This window comes from Channa argus, chromosome 21 (assembly GCF_033026475.1).
Source record: "Channa argus isolate prfri chromosome 21, Channa argus male v1.0, whole genome shotgun sequence".
Lineage (NCBI taxonomy): Eukaryota > Metazoa > Chordata > Actinopteri > Anabantiformes > Channidae > Channa > Channa argus.
Genome location: NC_090217.1, coordinates 5253803 through 5271450, shown reverse-complemented (window position 1 = coordinate 5271450; position 17648 = coordinate 5253803). Strand labels below are relative to the sequence as shown.

General features: G+C 39.6%; 2 protein-coding genes across 27 annotated transcripts in view; one reads left to right on the top strand and one right to left on the bottom strand.

Moving 5' to 3' along the window:
• The first annotated feature begins 764 nt into the window (after positions 1 to 764).
• echdc3 (enoyl CoA hydratase domain containing 3) lies at positions 765 to 17527 on the top strand. Of its 21 annotated transcripts, none has more exons than XM_067490563.1 (12): positions 765 to 925; positions 1260 to 1381; positions 1473 to 1570; positions 1964 to 2164; positions 2867 to 3045; positions 5590 to 5779; positions 6586 to 6753; positions 8499 to 8570; positions 11900 to 12249; positions 14595 to 14745; positions 15594 to 15750; positions 15846 to 17527. In XM_067490563.1, exons 1-6 carry the CDS (start codon positions 789 to 791, stop codon positions 5741 to 5743), a joined length of 891 nt encoding a protein of 296 aa, XP_067346664.1. In that variant the 5' UTR covers positions 765 to 788; the 3' UTR covers positions 5744 to 5779; positions 6586 to 6753; positions 8499 to 8570; positions 11900 to 12249; positions 14595 to 14745; positions 15594 to 15750; positions 15846 to 17527. The 21 variants fall into 21 exon arrangements, with proteins under 21 accessions (XP_067346664.1, XP_067346663.1, XP_067346669.1 ...); XM_067490562.1 differs by having other exon boundaries at positions 5590 to 5795; XM_067490568.1 differs by adding an exon at positions 12647 to 12672 and having other exon boundaries at positions 5590 to 6753; positions 12211 to 12249.
• The window catches only part of usp6nl (USP6 N-terminal like), a 71397-nt gene continuing 62399 nt past the window's right edge, over positions 8651 to 17648 (bottom strand). For all 6 annotated transcript variants that reach the window (XM_067490547.1, XM_067490546.1, XM_067490550.1 and 3 more), the window contains 7 exons: positions 17243 to 17291; positions 16748 to 16868; positions 16025 to 16119; positions 15837 to 15902; positions 14834 to 14933; positions 14598 to 14750; positions 8651 to 11380 (listed from right to left, as the gene is read on the bottom strand). In XM_067490547.1, the coding sequence (XP_067346648.1) occupies positions 9789 to 11380; positions 14598 to 14750; positions 14834 to 14933; positions 15837 to 15902; positions 16025 to 16119; positions 16748 to 16868; positions 17243 to 17291 (2176 nt within the window). In that variant the 3' untranslated portion in view covers positions 8651 to 9788. The remainder of the gene's footprint in view (positions 11381 to 14597; positions 14751 to 14833; positions 14934 to 15836; positions 15903 to 16024; positions 16120 to 16747; positions 16869 to 17242; positions 17292 to 17648) is intronic.

The window sequence follows — 17648 nt, the reverse complement described above, 5'->3', positions numbered from 1 at the left end:
TGAGACTGGCTTTTGGTGACCCAGGTGCTAGTGTGCCCGTGACAAAGAACCCCAAGATGATCCGACTTCACCTGGACTGGGACAGAGGACAGTAATCATTTTCTGGTGCTGACACTGACACACACATTTAATGACAGGGTGTTTCAATACATTAGCACCTGGAATAAAGTCCAGATAAAGATAACAGCACTGAACATTTCTGTAACACTGGACAAATTATTTGCCTCCAAACCACTGCTTCCTTTACCTTGACCTGATTTATATCTGATGAATCTGATGATTTTTATTGACTCTTATTATTTCTCCGATTTGCAAAGGACTAAATGGAAACATTTGCACACATGTAAATAGTTATTAGGTGCCAGTAGTGCAACTTTATTTAAGTAATTTTACAAAATAAAAGGCATTGTCCTCTGTCTGAGCCAACCAGGTTTTCCTCTGTTTTTGTTTATGTTGGGTATTGTAAGGTTCATTGGATTAAGAGGTATACGTACAGGTGTACTGATGATGTCATACGATGATCTCCACCGTGAAGTACTTGTTGGACCATCAGATGCGAGTGAGATCACCTCTACATTAGTAAGAAACAGGGCTAAACACTAGTCAAAGTAATACATGTTTAAACAATATTTTTCTTAAACAAAGAAATGTCCAGAAATGTTTTCGAGTTGCTATTTTATGATCGTTTTTTTTTTTTGATGCACGGCCTTAATTGCTTTGCCTTTACGATGCATTGCGTGGGGTCGACGTCACGTAACCCGGAAATGACAGCAGCAAGGTGAACAAACATGGCTCGTAGTGTACTACGCAGAGCTGTTGGCCTAGTTCAGCTCACGAGGACAACTACATTGTTGTCCGGCACTCGGTTTTACTCTCAGACTGAACCGGAGCCGCTGACAGTCAGACAACAAAACAACGGAATCAGGTGCACTGTCGAACGAACTGCGTCCGTTGCCTTGGGACTCGTATTTGCAGGACTTCTCCTGTAGATACAGTAAATTTAGGAAAATAGAGTATATTTTAACGACAGCAGTATTTTATAGTGGTACATTTGGCATCTTATGGACAAACGATGGTGTTATGGTAAATTCGGCATATCGCATATACCTGTTTAGATTTCAGTAAAGTTAATACTAGACAATATTAAGTCAAATTCCACTCAGCCAGGTTAAGTCAGTCTTTTTTGGAAGCAAAATTGCGTGAAAGCCGAACAATGGGAGGTGAAATATTAAATATTAATCTAAATGTGTTGTTTTAAGGAGAATAATATTGAACAATCCCAAGAAGAGGAATGCTCTGTCTTTGTCCATGCTGGAATCCCTAAGAGAGGACATCTTGACCGATGTTGACAGTGATGATCTCAGAGTTATTATTATATCAGGTAGATGTATAAATGAGACAGACGACAGAAAGATAGAGGGCGAGAGGGGAAGAATAAACACTGTTCTGTCCTCCTTTTTTTTTTGTGCCAGCCAAAGGTCCAGTATTTTCCTCTGGACATGACCTGAAGGAGCTGACGTCAGCTCACGGCCGTGAACATCACACAAAGGTGTTTCACACCTGTGCAGAGGTTAGTTTGTCTGTCTCTTCTTCCTGCCTCTGCCTCTGTGTTACGTTGTGCCTCTCATACACTATGTGTGTAGCAGTCTGAACTTATCATCGTTACTTTATAGTTGACAGTAACAAATCGAATTTTCTCTGTGGTCAATAGTTCATCATCTTTTACAAATGCAATTAGCAATCTTTGTAGTTCAATCCATCAACTAGTCTTGAAAAGGTAAAGAATTATGACAAATGAATGCTACAACTAAGTCAAGAGTGCCATGAGCAGCACCTTCAGTAACAAAAATGTATGCATATCTTTATTTTTTAGGATAATTTTTCTATTGACTTTTAAAACTTTTCATATCTGCTTTTGTAAAAATTTGAAACATTTGAATTTCCTCCTCATCTTATGTTGCAGGTAATGACTCTGATACATGACATACCTGTTCCGGTGATTGCCATGGTGAATGGTGTTGCAACAGCAGCAGGTTGCCAACTTGTTGCCAGCTGTGACATTGCTGTAGTGACAGAGAAGTCCACCTTTGCCACTCCAGGTGTCAATGTGGGTTTGTTCTGCTCCACACCAGCAGTGGCTCTTGGCAGAGCTGTGCCAAGGAAGGTAGGAAGACATTTTAAACTAATATAATAATTAACTTAATAAAACACAATCATTATTTATAAACTTTTAGAGATACTTTTAAGGAATCTGATTATAAATGTAATCATGTTATCATCTGTTCATTTATTGCAGTAATCAGTCAGCTTGTATTGTATCCATAAATAGAATCTATGGATGAAATTTACTGTGATAGTAATCAAGAAGATGGTTAGTATTTACTTATTATTGAAAACAGGGAAAATAGTTGACTGATATCAGTCTGTTGACAAAATTGCCATACATGTGGCAAACTCACTGGACAAGTTTCAGCTTCATTTTTCTGTTTTTGTTTTCGAAGTTTAAGTGAAATTCTGTAATGTATCTTTACATTTATTCTTAAATACAATTTCCAGGTTTGTTTTAAAAGGTTTGAAATTTAACATGTAGCTTTACTGTTGGTGAAACCATACAGTGAATCTAAAGCCAGCACCTTGTGCTATGCAAGCTTGTTTGTGATGGGCATTTTTATCAGCTAAATTAAAAATGGACTTACTTATTTTATATTTACTGTTGTCCACACAGTTACACAATTAACAATACAGTTAATCATGAAATTGTAAAATATCCAGCCAAACAATAGCCAGATTTAAGAGATCCTTCCTTGCCCCAAATGTTATGCAAAATCTGCAATAATGTTATGTTCCAAATGAATATTGGTTCCAGGTTGCCATGGAAATGCTATTCACAGGAACACCCATCTCAGCCCACGATGCTTTGCTGCATGGTCTAGTTAGTAAAGTAGTGCCAGAAGAGTGGCTGGAGGAAGAAACATTGGCCATCGCTCAGCGGGTGTGTCAGGCTAGCAGACCTGTTGTGGCCCTGGGCAAGGCCACTTTCCACAGGTGGGAGTTTTTAGAGTTCAGAACATTTAGTTAGTTTTCATTATTATGGGTCTCATCAATAAAATATCAGTAATGCAACTGCAAGGGGGCAAAAGCCAGTGTCTTCTTGTGCCAGTCTCATGTCTGGGTAAATGCAGATGGTTGTGTCAGGAAGGGCATCAGATGTAAAACACATGCCAAATTAAAAATGTGACTCATGACAATGACTTCCATACCCGATCGGTCAGGGCCCGGTTTTACAACGATCGCCACCGGTGCTGTTGACCTAGAGGGTACCAGTGGAAATTGGACTACTGTTGGTCGAAGAAGGAGAGGAGGAAGGTGTGTTCATAGGCAGAGAGAGAAGAGGAAAGCTAAGAATGTAGGACTGACAGTGGGAACTTTGAATGCTGGGACTATGACAGGGAAGGTTAGAAAGTTGGTTGACATGATGTAGAGAAGGAAGGTGAATATACTGTGTCTGCAGGACACCAGGGTTCAAGTTGTTCTACCATGGGTCAGATAGGAAGAGAGATGGAGTAGGAGTTAATCTGAAAGAGGAGTTTGTGAGAAAAGTTCTAGAGGTGAAAAGATTATCTGACAGGTTGATGAGTCTGAAGCTGGAAATTGAAGGAGTGATGTTCAGTGTTGTGAGTGGTTATGCCCCACAGGTAGGATATGAGTTAGAAGAGAAGGAGAAATTCTGGAGTGAGTTAGATTTAGTGAACACTTTCTTCCAGAAGAGGCAGGAACATAGGGTGACGTATAAGAGTGGGGGTAGAAGCACTCTACATCTTGTGTAGACGATGTAATCTGAAAGAGATCAGTGACTGTAAAGTATTGGTAGGGGAGAGTGTAGCCAGACAACACAGGATGGTCGTGTGTAAAATTACTCTGGCAGTGAAGAAGATGAAGACGACAAAGGCAGAGCAGAGGACGAAGTGGTGGAAGTTGAAAAAGGAAGAATGCTGTGTTGTTTTCAGGGAGGAGCTGAAACAGACTCTAGTTGGTCAGGAGGTGCTTCTGGAAGACTGGACCACTACAGCTAATGTAATCAGGGAGACAGGTAGGAGGGTACTCGGTGTGTTATCTGGAAGGAGGAAAGTGGACAAGGACACTTGGTGGTGGAACGAGGAAGTTCAGGAGTATAGACAGAGAAAGAGGTTAGCTAAGAAGAAGTGGGACACTGAGAGGACTGAAATGAGTAGACAGGAGTACAGGGAGATACAGCGTAACGTGAAAGTAGAACAAATAGCATATGAGGACTTGTATGTTAGGTTGGGCACTAAAGAGGGAGAGGTGGATTTGTACAGGTTGGCCAGACAAAGAGATAGAGATGGGAAGGATGTGCAGCAGGTTACTGTGATTAAAGATAAGGATGGAAATATACTGACAGGTGCCAGGAGTGTGATGGAAAGATGGAAGGAGAACTTTGAAGAGTTGATGAATGAGGAAAATGAAAGGGATGGAGGAGAAGTGTACTGTTGCCTGTGTTTAAGAACAAGAGAGATGTGCAGAGCTGTGGCAACTACAGAGGAACCTGATGAGCCAAACAATGAAGTTGTGGGAAAGTAGTGGAAGCTCAGCTAAGGGCAGATGTGAACATTTGTGAGCAGCAATATGGTTTCATGCCTAGAAAGAGTCCAACAGATGCAGTATTTGCTATGAGGATGCTGATGGAGAAGTACAGAGAAGGTCATAGGGAGTTGCATTGTGTCATAGTAGATTTAGAAAAAGTGTATGACGGTGCAGAGAGAGGAGCTGTGGTATAGTGTGAGGACGTCTGGAGCAGCAGAGAAGTATGTTAGAGTGGTGCAGGACATTTATGAGGGATGTAAGACTGTGGTGAGGTGAGCTGTAGGTGTGACAGAGGAGTTCAAGGTGGAGGTGGGTCTGCATCAAGGATCGGCTTTGAGCCCGTAGGTGGAGGAAAAATTAGAGAGGTGGAGGTCTGCTCTGGAAAACAGAGGAATGAAGCCTAGCTGCAGTAAGACAGAATACATGTGTGTGAATGAGAGGGACCCAGTTGGAACAGTGAGGTTACAGGGAGCAGAGGTGAAGAAGGTGCAGGACTTTAAGTACTTAGAGTCAAAGGTTCAGAGCAACTGAGAGTGTGGTGAAGAGGTGAGTGCAAGGAGGTTGGAACGGGTGGAGAAAAGTGTCAGGTGTGTTGTGTAATAAGAGTATCAGTGAGAATGAAAGGAAAGGTGTTTAAGACGGTGTTGAGACCAGAGATGTTGTTCAGCCCAAAGGAAAAGAAGATGATCAATAAAATATAATTCTAATAATGTTGACAGGAAATATATATTATATATAATATATATAATGTTGTTAGAATTATTTGTTTGAAAATATTATCTATCTGTGAAAGGATTGACAGTAGCATCCATGACATACATGGATACAGCTGTTACAGGATACGTTACTTAGCTGGAATTTATTTTAATTTTTTTTTACAGCAAATGTTGTAGGTGTAACAAAAAACATGACATTTACCCTAATCACAAATGTGAAAACTGAAAAAATCTCCCCTGCTGTGTTTTCCTTTACTTTTTTCTACTATAGGCAAATGTCTCAAGGTCGGGATGCAGCGTATGCCACAGCCTCCAAGGTGATGGTCGACAACTTGGCTCTGAGAGATGGACAAGAGGGGATCCGGGCTTTCATCGAGAAACGAAAGCCAGTGTGGACCAATAAAGACGATAAAGTCCAGGACTGATGGACTGTCATCACAGAAGATCACTGTGGTGGTCAAGTAATTATGCTGACTGGTACACATAATGAAATAATTAGCATCAGTCAGAGTCAATATTTGGGCACCATGTCTTAAAAATTATAGATGTTTAAATAGCAAGATTACAAGGACTGAAATTTTAAATGATTAGCATTCCTGAAAACTGATTCATTTTGAGGCAAGAGGTTGAATTATTGTGTGCCTTACAAGCTACAGTGTGTTGAACGAAATACTGTATTTTCACTTTGAGGACTCAAGATGCTAAAAAACACACTCATAAAGCTAAAGACTGCTGCTCTGTGTACAGTAGGCTATTTGTCTCATGTTACATAATTAGCATTACATACTGACAGTTTAAGCTCTTCCGAGATTTGGATGGACATGATCTCTTTCTGTAATATTTCTTAGCACAAGGGAAAAAAAATAATTCTATAATAAAATGTCTAAAGTACATCTATGTGTAAGTAAGGAGAGGTGTTAATTAGAATTACAAAGATGTATTTCAGCATTAAACACTCAAATGCAATACTTTAACAACTAATAATTTATTAGAAGTTAACATAGCAAAATTATGGCCATAACATACTTATACCATTAAATCACACATATGTTATAACTGATCACATTAGAATCTCTCAGCAGGCCATTGCCCATTTTGAACAAGATATGGGGGTATTATTACATTTTACAATTAATAATGATGTAAAAACTACAAGTTAAATGGCAAGAGTACATAGATTATGGATTATGGCCAAAGTTGTTTCTGAACAAAAATAAAACGCGTTACTATCAGCGATATTTACGTTTTCCCAAAATGTGTGAATTAGAGGCGCCAACGTGATGTCACATCCGGTCGCCATCTTTGTATGAACAAGCGGGTGGTCAAACAACTTTTTAAGGAATTAGCTTGGAAAGAAAGTTTTCGTGGGCCGGCGGTTGCTGTAAAGACGACAGACGAGCGCGCAAACCTTCTGGAAAGTACATCCCAAACAGAGGTCAGTATTGTTTGACAGCCTGTCATTTTTCTGAAACTTGTCTGTTAGAAAAATTGCCAAGCTGCTACCGCGCGGTAAAGCTAACGTTAGCATGTGTCGAGCTAGTGATGGCCACGTTTTAGCTGCAGGTTCTGTTCGTCATTAACAGCTTTTGGGTTTTTTAACTGTTTCTTCACGCCGTTATGCCACCGGAGAGCATTTTGTTTGCGCGTACATTGCCAAAATAATTGCCAAATAGTGGCTTATTTCTGCTCTTCGTTTGCTGCCCAACCTGACTGTAGAAAGCTGCCCATGCTGGTGAGTGACTGGGTCGGTCCCTTTTCAGTTGCTAGTGGTTTAATTATGATGGAGTTTTAATTATTCTAGCTGTGAAGAATAAGGAATCTTAATGCTTTCTCTGTAAGATTATTGTGTGAAGTACCTCTAACATAGCAAAAATATCAAACCACAACAAGTTATTGGTTTGACATTTTACTCTTGCTTACTAGTAAATATTTATTTGGGTGTCAGCTTTGCTCGGAAAAGGTTTTTTTCGGCATATGAAAATTATTCAGTGTACCATATACTCAGATATGTATTGTGACGAGCATAATTTGTACTGTTGATGGCAGTGGCATCATTTATTTTTTCTGCTAGACACCACAGTGAGTTGGGTTTCCCAAGAGATAAAGTGTGTTGCATAGATTTAATCAATTTGAAGGAAAACCGATCAGATACTTGGATGATATTAGCATCTCCAAGTTAGAGAAATGTCTCCTTTATATCAGTAAACTAATTTTGTTGGGTCGGTCACAAGTTTTATTGAATTGTAGAAAACCTGTTCTATTTAGATGTTTTGTTCAACCAGTAGCTCCAAACCAAAAAAACTGTTCAATTACAATAACAAAAAAAAAAAAAAAAAATCTTAATGAAGGCGGTAATCAATTATAGCTTAATTTAGGGTTCGCTTTTGTACATCTATATTATATTTTATGTTATGTACAAGAAATTTAGAAGAAGTGATTTATGTTGATTATTTTAAGGGGCTACTCTAAAGAGGAATATTTAATTTTTTCAATTTAAAAAAATAATGGTGTTCCAATTTCTGGTGGAACATTGGTGCTGATGTTTTATCATCTTTTTATATGGATTTTGACTGTACTATAAAATGTAATGGATCATTTATTTTTTGGGCTTCATTTTGTTGTTACTGAATTGGACAGATATAAATTCAGGAAAACCAAGGTTTACACTAGAATATTTATTTTGTAAAAAAATATAGTAAATATCATGGAATGATTTGACATAATTTCCTGTCAGATTGATGGCTTAATTGACTTTGTGTAAAATTTGTACATGATTATATTTTTCTGTACTAACAAGTAACAATATATCTGCAGAGCAAGGGGGTAAATTGCAAATAGCGCTGCAAGTATTACCTAATTGTATTTAAATAGTTGATCAATAATTAGTTTAGTATATAATAAGAGACAATTAAAGAAAAGTTTCCTAAAATGTCTTCACCTTGCTTGTTTTGACCAACCACTGACCAATTCAGATATCTAAATTCTGATTGTTTAGAAGAATTTATAGTTTCACAAAATAACATCTGACAGTTAAAAACATGATCATCTTCAGGCTCCTCTTACAAAGGATTCACCATCCCATTTGTACAAAAGACAAAAAAGCGGTATATTTTTACATTTGAAAAGCTGTCTTTTCATATTTTGATGTTTTATAGTATCCTTTCTGTTTGTGTCTTACAGTATGATATGCAACATTATACCAAATCCACACTGGCCCACCAGATGGCAGAGTTACATTATTGTTGAAAAAAGGTAAGCAGCAATTTTTAAATCCTTAGGATAGTCATACTTAAAATATGAAACATTGAAACAAGTCAAAAAAGATCCAAAGCTTAATTTTTCACCCATCTAATTTTATTAAGCAAAGTATCAGAATGGTTTACAATTAGTCATTTAATCAAAAAACTAAACAAACCAACCGGGGGGGAAAAAACCCAAAAAACTTAGGGAATGTAAAACAGTATTGCCACTGTTTGAAAGTAACTGCATTATAAAGTATGAGGAATAACAAACAACAAGTAATGTGAGTTATTAAATATTGAAAAGTGTGACTTTCACATCTGGGACTTTTGTGTGTGCCAAATGACTCTATATGCTAGTGGAAGTACCAGCAGCTAAACAGTAGTTGATATGACAGCATTAAGAATATATAAAGAAAACATGTATTGAAACTAGTTTTCATCCAAATGTAGTAACTACAGTACAGCAATGTTATCTATCATGCCATGCAGATCAGATAACTTAAAGCCGATAAACCTCATATATGCCCTTGGAAAATAACTCAGCGTAGGAATTTTATTGTAAATTAAACAATGTATGTAAACTACATAATGTCATGTACTGTGAAACAAAGGCCTTGCACATGAGTTTAGGAAGGAATATTTCACTGGAAATTGAAAAATAAAGACAAAACCCTGCTTTTTCAAAAGTAGATGTGGTCCAAAATTGAAATCAAGACTTGCAGTTAACCATTCATAATTTCTCTCCAATTTTATCATTAGACATAATTATTTTCTTCAAAAAATAACATTCATAATCATATAGATTAAATTTATCTCTATTGTAAATAGATGAAAGTAAAATAAGAAAATAAACATGGAAAATTAAAGTTTTGCCCTGCTACAGATAACTCAACATATTAACAAAAAAATAATCCATTGTACATTTCAGACTCTAAAAGATGTATACTGTCATCTCTTGTTAATAACTTCCAAAAATAAAATTAAATCTTCAGTTTTTTTTTTGTTTTTTTTTTAAAGTGATCAGTAAAAATGTCAGAGGCTGGTGTGTCCTGCAGTGTTACAATAACATGACAGTCAGAACATCAGTACTTCACTAATGAACAACAGAAACAAAATCAGGCTCCTAACATGGCTAGGATTAATGCTTTGTCTGCACGACAGTGTTTCTGACTACACATTAGTTTTTTGTTTGTTTTTGACAGTGCCTTGCCATTTCTCGATTGTCCAGTCACAGCAGCATGGACTCCTGCTTGGCAAACGCCTCCTGTGCGTGCCTGTAGTGTGGTCCTCCAAACAACTGAGGGGGCTGTTGCCTTATGATAGGCTGCTGATCTTGGAGCGGTTTCCGGTAGTGGGGCAGGCTGTGTGGGTTGGGCGGAAAAGTGAGTTCCTCAACAGGAGACATTTGGGCTTGTTGGAAGCTGGGTGAGCGTGGTATCCCACCTGGGGATCTAGGAGGCAGCTCTTCTGCCGTTGACCATGCAGCCTCAACTACTGCCCGCTGAGGCTCGCCTAACGGCAGGTAGTGCTGGTTCAGCTCTTCTTTTCTGTGCCCTTCAAACCTATAGTCCACAGAAGGTCCATAGACCTGTGAGGTGGAGGTGAGCTGTTGTAAGTAGATAGGAGTGTAGCTCCCCTGGGTTTCCAGCTGCAGGGAGTGCTCCTTTGGATGCTTGGTGCTTTGGGGATTGTCAGTGGAATTGGGGGGTGGCTGCCTGGGATATGTGGCAAAGGAGTTGTTCATAAGAGTCTTTTGTGGGGAGAGGCTGTTGGGCTGCCGCTGGGTGGTGGCATATGTTTGTTGCCTGTATGCCTCAATGGAAGGGGGAGGACATTGGGAGCGAGGTGCATAAGGTTGGTCCTGCCCTCTGTTATCGAGGCTCACACTGGATGTGGGATGGAAGATGGGGACCTCTGTAGTAGTTTTATTGGGGGTTTGATACTGGCTCTGGCTGCCAGGGTAGCTAGCCTGAACACCTGCTGGACTGCTGTGGGAAAACCGAGGTGGAAAAGGGTGTTTGGCCGTCCTTGGTCCTGATGCAAAAGAAACTACGCTCCCTGCTAGACTGCTTCCACGGCTGGAACTGTCCTGGTGGAGTGATGATACACTAAAAGGTGTCTCGCTACGAGGGGTCCTAATCCTAGATGGAGGTCTCTCAAGCTCCAGGATCTCATAGTCTTGGTCCGGCATCCCTGGTACATTGTCATATTGGGAGGCATTAGAACCTCGGTTGGAACCAGAGATGAAACCCTTAGAGCGTGTCTGGCGATAGGGAAGCACAGTGTTGTCTGGGCCGGAAAGGGCAGGTGATGTCCCTCTACCCAGCTGGGTCTCCCGTGCAGCTGCTGCTTTGACTGCTTCCAGCCTTGTCTCAGAGGGTTTAAACCAGCGGGGGGTGAATTCTCTTTGAGCGCTGGATGCAGCATTTGTGTTGTGGTTGGCCGTGATGTGGCTCTGAGCCTTCCCTCTATCCACTGTGTTGAGCTGTAGGCTAGGGGTGGGCACTGCAGGTGGTGTTACCCCTCTCTCAGGTGTAGGGGAGGTGGACTTCTTTTGCTGGTCATTGAGAATCTCCCCTGAACCCCTGTTGCGGCCATCCCTCTTGTCCGCCTTGTGGCGGAATGGTTTCTCCAGGGAGTCCTGGTGTGACCGAATGGGGGGTTGACTGTCCCGCTTCTGGTCTGGTACAGGACTCGGGTCCCTGGGTGGAACGGCTGGGTTGGCGTGGCTCTGACCATTGGCCACGTGGTTCATCACTGCTGTGCCCAGCTCAGGAGGAAGCTGCCCTAATAGCTTCTTGGGAAATTCTTCCTCTTTACCTGCAAAAAATAGAAATACGGAATGGTGATTGCTGAGCATGCAACACATGTGGCAGAGTAAAAACAGGGACATGGATTCATGCAACACCACTGCCATAGAGAGGTAAAAATAAAGAGGATTACATTTATGATGGCAATCACATTTCCACAGGCAAAGGGCAGAGGACAGAAATAAAAAACATCAGAAATAGTGTTTGATATTAATTTCCATCTTACTGGAAGGTCCTAAATTAGCAAATGACATTCAATTGAGTGGTCTCTAAAAGAATGGGTTTCAGTCCATTTCACTGAATTGTGCTTAGATACAGCAGTAGCACCAGCCTTGAAAGGTCACACAGGAATGGTTCGTAATTAATGACCCTTCTTAAATGTACTGAGACTTGTAAGTACAAGCAGTAAAATCACAAGAAAATTTCTGCACTTTGTCTACTTAGCTTGCTCCAAAGTTACAGTTCTACAACCAGAACAGCTTACAAATTACGATGTTAATATTTTATATTCCTGCTTTATGTCACACAGAAATAAAAGGTCAATCTACAGGAAGAGAAAAGTGCAGGCAGTGATGGTGATGTTGGATGGGGACTGTAAAGGGAAAATCTGATCACCCAAGTCAGGCCAAGACGTAACAACAGGAGGAAGTTCCTTGGGAGTGATACAGGAAATTAATTTCTTGGCACTAAAATGTTTATGCATTACTAATTCTATATACTGACCTTGACCTTGTGACTCCTATACAAATGGGCTAACTAATCCATGCTATCTGTACAGTTTTCTGCATTAGTGTTTCTCTTAGACAACAAACTAATACTAGTTTTTTGTGTTCTTTCAAGAATCCTTTTTCTCCAGAGAGTGGCTCCCCTGAAAATAAGGTGAGTAAACCTAATCACAGTTCCTGTGTGTACCTATAGTTATGCTTTCTTCAAATCCTGCAGTTGTTTTTATTTAACATAATCCAGCCATGAGTTAAACATACTAGCAAGTTCATGAAGATTTTGTCCGTTAGATTTTACAGAATGTCTTTCTGAAATGGCAGGTAAAACTACAAATCAAATTGAAAACTTGTCAGTTCACATGTATCACTGACGTTTCATTAGCTTTCTCACTTTAAAAAAATTAGAAATTCAGTCAAAAACTCTACAATGCAATTTTATAGTCGGTGTGTAAATAAAAGCACAGGTATGTTGGTATGCATTCTATGTTGTTTAGGTAAACTTCAAAAAAATACAAGCATATTAATTTAAAAGGTCACTGTATTTTTTAAAACAGCAGTTCAATGAGGTACGAGAATTCAGGTGAGTTGTTCAAAATTAAGATGACAGTGTTTAAATGTAATTAGACACAAATCCATCTTTATTGACCCTACAACAAACTGCTCAATGGCTGTTTAATGTCAAAAAATCTCTACATGACACTAGGCTATATTATTTATTGTGTTAATCTAGTATATTAAAGTTTGCATCCAGTTATTTTAAAACAATTGTCAAAATATTTTCATTCATCAGAAATTAAATTTAAATTGTATCAATGGGGATGCACACATTTTTACAAAGGTAATTTCCTTTTTTTAATAATACATTCTTTGAGCATGTATTATAAGAACATTTGTACTAGATGACTGTGCATTATTATATAATTTAGGGTTATGTTTGCATCCCTAGGAAAGGCACAATACACTAAAATCACTGTCTTTCCAGTTGTGTAGAATAGCAAATCCTGCCAGTGGCCTTCAACTAAATTGGGTTTTTCCTCAAATAATGCTTGTGTATTTTGAAGTAGACTGCATGCTGTCATACGTGTTTCTGTGCATCATTTCATCTGCAAAACCTGAGTTTAAAGTTTAGATTAAGAGATTTTTTTTTCTCTCAAGGGGTTTTGAGGACTTTGTGACAGAATAGAGCAGGTTAACTAAACTAACTTAAATTTAGATTAGTTAAAGGGTCTAATTGTGATTGTTAGTAGGAAGAGAAGAGACCCTCCTTTAGCTCAAACCAGGGGTCATACAATTTTTAACTACAAAACTATTTCTCAAAGAGCCAATTCATATACAAAACTGCAAAATAAAATATCCTCCTTAAGCAGATGGTTGTCAAAACAGAGGTTGAACAAAAGCATTCAGTGCTAGAAAAGTGGCATGAATAAACAGCTATTGTTGTAGTTGTATGGGCTCTGGAAGAAAGGAACATTGTTTCCTTTTTCAGCTACAGTAGTAATAATGTCTTACAAAGAAGTGGCTCCTGTTGCTGTAGAGAATGGCCTCCACGAGGAAGACAACATATCTGAAAAGGCTGAGGGCAGGTATGGATCTAGACCAGCAATTTAAATGTAGTTCTGCGACACAGAGACCCGTCTTTGAAAATATACCTCTTAAAGTTCTAAGTTAGCTGCAGCTTGAAATAGTGGATGACCGTCCATGACAGGGTCAGATTCTGTAGTTGGCCACCAGATGGCACATTATGTCACCTAAAAGACTTTTTTGGACAGACGTGAAGTTACAACCACTTTAAAGTCAAAACATAGGAATTAAAGGGGGAAAACTTAAGATGCAAAGCCACTGCGGAACGTCAAATTAGCACTTCGGCTATGAATCAGAATGTAGTTTAAAAAATATTATGTAGGGGACAAAAAGTAGTTTGCAAAGGAAAAACCCAAATGCTGTTGGATAGACAAACAAGACGGACAGACTGAGGAACAGATGAACAGAGACACTGTGAGGGAAGACCAGTCAGGATAGCCCACCGGTTACTGTTGTAGGAGGGAATGTGGCCCCCACTCATGGCCACACTTTTGTTGTTGTTGGCTAACATTGTTTGAAAGGAAAGGGAGAGAAGGCAGATTAGTGAAGGGACAGAAGAAAATTAGAAATACACACTACTAGAACTAGTACTATGAGGTGACAGAAAGCCAGGACAGCTGAATACGTGCTTTTTTTTGTCTCTAATACATGGTTCTATATAAATCCCTCCTCCCCCCAAAAAAAATGTAATAGTGAAGGAAAAACACTATGTTAAACACCCCCTGCCTGTTTAATTAGCTCTGAGTATTCGATGCCAAAGACTGGGACATCACTAGTTTACAGTAATGTAGTTAAAGTAGTAAAATGTTGGCAGTAAGAACAGAGCAGTGCATGTTTTGGTTTGCAGTTGTCTCTCTGTGGCTCACATCCAGCCACATTACAGTATCTCATTCTCCTGTGTCTTCGTGCATGTAACAACAGTACCTGGTGCGGGCAGGTCCAGCTTCACCCTCCTGAGCTCTGACATGGACGTCTGTAGATGCTCAATCACAGCATCATCTTCGTATAAGAAATTTTTGGACAAATTCACCTGTAGAAAATCCACCATCTCCTCCATGGACAACTTCATCAGGTGTTCTGTTATCACACACAAACACATGTGACGTTTGACATCTTTGAGAAGTAGATTCCACTATGTAGCACTGTGCAAACCAGCTTACTTTTGTGCAGTTTGAGGATGGTGTAGGACATGGCAGGCAGCACCCTTTCACCCTCCAAGATGTAGATGTCCCAGATCCTGAGAGTGAGAGTGAAGGGAGTCTGAAGACAACAGAGAACAACCAGTTAGAAGATCCTGGTCTTTTTCCCCCCCTACACTTCTCATAGTGATGAGTAAAGACCGGCTATAATACAGTTAGCATTATATTACTGCTTCTAGTCAGCCATTAGCTGAAGTCTTTGTGTTGTGGTCGAAGGATACTTGGCCCAGACAAAAGGCAATGTGAACCAAAGCAGCATTGGTCTTTGTTCCACTAGTTATTTAATATTGGCCTGATGTGACAGGACACTTTTTTTATTTCAGCTCCACTTTTATGGCACACAGAACTGAAACAGTGCCACCGTCCAAAGATAATCTGCGTCTCTACCCAGGTTGTGGAGCTTAACTCCCAAAACCGTTATTAACAGCTCACTGATGATTAGTGTCGTTTTTAAGCAAATGTTACACAAAGCAGAAGAAAAAGCATTTTTTTGGGTTTTCCTGCTGGGAAAAACAATTAGTATCAATAAGAAAAATGTGGCTTGTCACCAGCCTTATCCCTTTTAAATGTCTTTTACTACACATCTTTCAGAAATGCACTTTGTCCAGACCTTTACTATGAGCCCCCAATAACAATGCCTGTGCTTGTTGATGGTGTTTGTATTACTAGACTGCCGTTGTAGTCAAGCAATTAATCCTTGTTTTGTTTTTTTTACATGCAGGACTCGGACGATGGCCTGCGCTACATAACTCTGGACAATGTCTGAGGCTAACTTCTTCTGACATTGTCCAGAGTGAAACAGGCTTAAGTGTGGCTTTGAAGTTTTCCTCCAACTTACAGCTAGGACAGTATGCTTTCAAGAAAGTTGGTGCAGTGTGGTAGGTGTTTTTTTTCCCTCACAAATGGCAAAGTTGTGGATAAACAGGAAATATGTCTGTATAAAAAAACTTTACAATGTACTCACTCTATCCAGAAAGCATTGGAAGAACCACTTCATGGTGTACAGACTAGCAAACACCTCTATCTCGTCCTGCAGAAGCACATTTATCAGCAGAAAAGTTGTTATTACCATTTTGTTGTTTTCATTTTTGACATTGTGAGCATCAGCTCTTTTTGTATTATTATTTGCCACAGTGGTGGTGTGGGACTCACCAGGTGACGTTTCAATTTGGGCATCATCTTCTTGAGGATGCGGTCGTGGTGCTCCTGGAAACGCATCAGCTTCGGGAAGCCAGGGACAAAAAACCCTGAAGATGAGCACAGAAGGGGTAATTAGTGAACTGACTCAGATCTTATTATGAAGTATTTTTCAGTTCACGTGCCTCTCACTAATATTTTTTATTTGACAGTGGTTGACAGGACCAACAAAGACAGGGGCCAGTTTAATACCATACAGCAGTGGTTCTCAATCTTGATCTGAGAGCCCTTACTGTCCTACCCACTGCCAATTAGTCAATCACAAACAGAAAGATGCCAGTTCAATTTGTCCCCACTCCACCATCTAAGATGATATTTGACAACTTCTCGTTGACTTAAGAAGCAGATTAACTTTAGCACCAACAAAGACCTACAACTGCGTTGGGTCACATATACTTCGTCTTAGCTGACAAGTGGCTCTAGAACACACTGCAGTAGTATGAGTCAAGGAGCAGCCGAAGATCCCAAACTGTAGACTTTGAGGATGAGAACAACAGTGAATTACTTTGGCTTTTCTATAAGCTCTGACAATAATGGTGACTCTTCTCACTATTAAGATCTTTCATGTTGGCACATGAGCTAGAATGGATGTAGATGTTGTAGTCACATCTACTGCATATTAAAGATTTCTGTGAATTTTTGCCCACACTACTGTGTGTGTGTGTGTGTGTGTGTTACCATGCATGGCATGCTTCTGTCCCGACAGCAGCTTGACCAGTGCCCAGAATGCGTCTTCTTCATTCATGTAGATCAACAGAAGGGCTGTTATCTGACTCATGCCCTGGCAGTATCCCACCTCCTGCAAACACACAGCAAGACATAGATATAGATAGATAATAATATAATATGGTGACCTTAACTATCATTTTTTTCTTTGTAAAGTTTTTAATATTCCTAAATTTATAAATTATTTTACTTTAAATCATCGGATGCAACATTAACACTGGTGGTCTTAATGATGTAATCGAGGAAAAAAAGTCACTACCCAGCAAAATGTGTGCAGAAGTGGTGGAAGTACACAAATTCAAAGTGCAAGTATTGGCCACTACAAGTACCACTTCAAATGCTTTAGGCAACTAAAAGTATTAAGTAAAATGTAAAGACACAAAATGACTGTACTTAAGCGTCGTAACCATCGCAGTTTCCTGCAGACTGTTAGCGTGACTGACTCACCGTGTTGTACATGGAGTAGGCTGTGAGGACGTGGAAAAGCGCTTGCTGCCTGAGAACACCAACAGAAACCACAATTAACACAAAGCTCAGCAAACAGTCCACAGTTCATAGTTTTGGCTTTGGGTTCTAACAGCTGGGACGTTTTCCAACTTCCAGTGGAAATGCATGTGTGGACATCAGGTCCTTCTGTGTAAAATGAATACAAGTATTTCTCCTATGTTGCTGGAAGGGCTCAACATGTTTAATTTTTGACTGTGATTGTAATGAAACCATATTATAAAGTGACTCAGAACCACGTGTATGTGTGTTTATAAGATCAGAAACAGAAAGGATGTGACAGCTCACTTCCATGTTGGAAAAGCTTTGGGGCTTCTCTTCATTTCACTACTTTACTTTTTATGGAAGC

Excerpts from the sequence above, each read along its gene's own strand:
- echdc3 (XM_067490571.1), top strand. The coding sequence starts at position 789 with ATGGCTCGTAGTGTACTACGCAGAGCTGTTGGCCTAGTTCAGCTCACG. Across the intron at positions 926-1,259 it reads CAACAAAACAACGGAATCAG|GAGAATAATATTGAACAATC; the intron begins GTGCACTGTCGA and ends TGTTGTTTTAAG. Across the intron at positions 2,165-2,866 it reads GCAGAGCTGTGCCAAGGAAG|GTTGCCATGGAAATGCTATT; the intron begins GTAGGAAGACAT and ends TATTGGTTCCAG.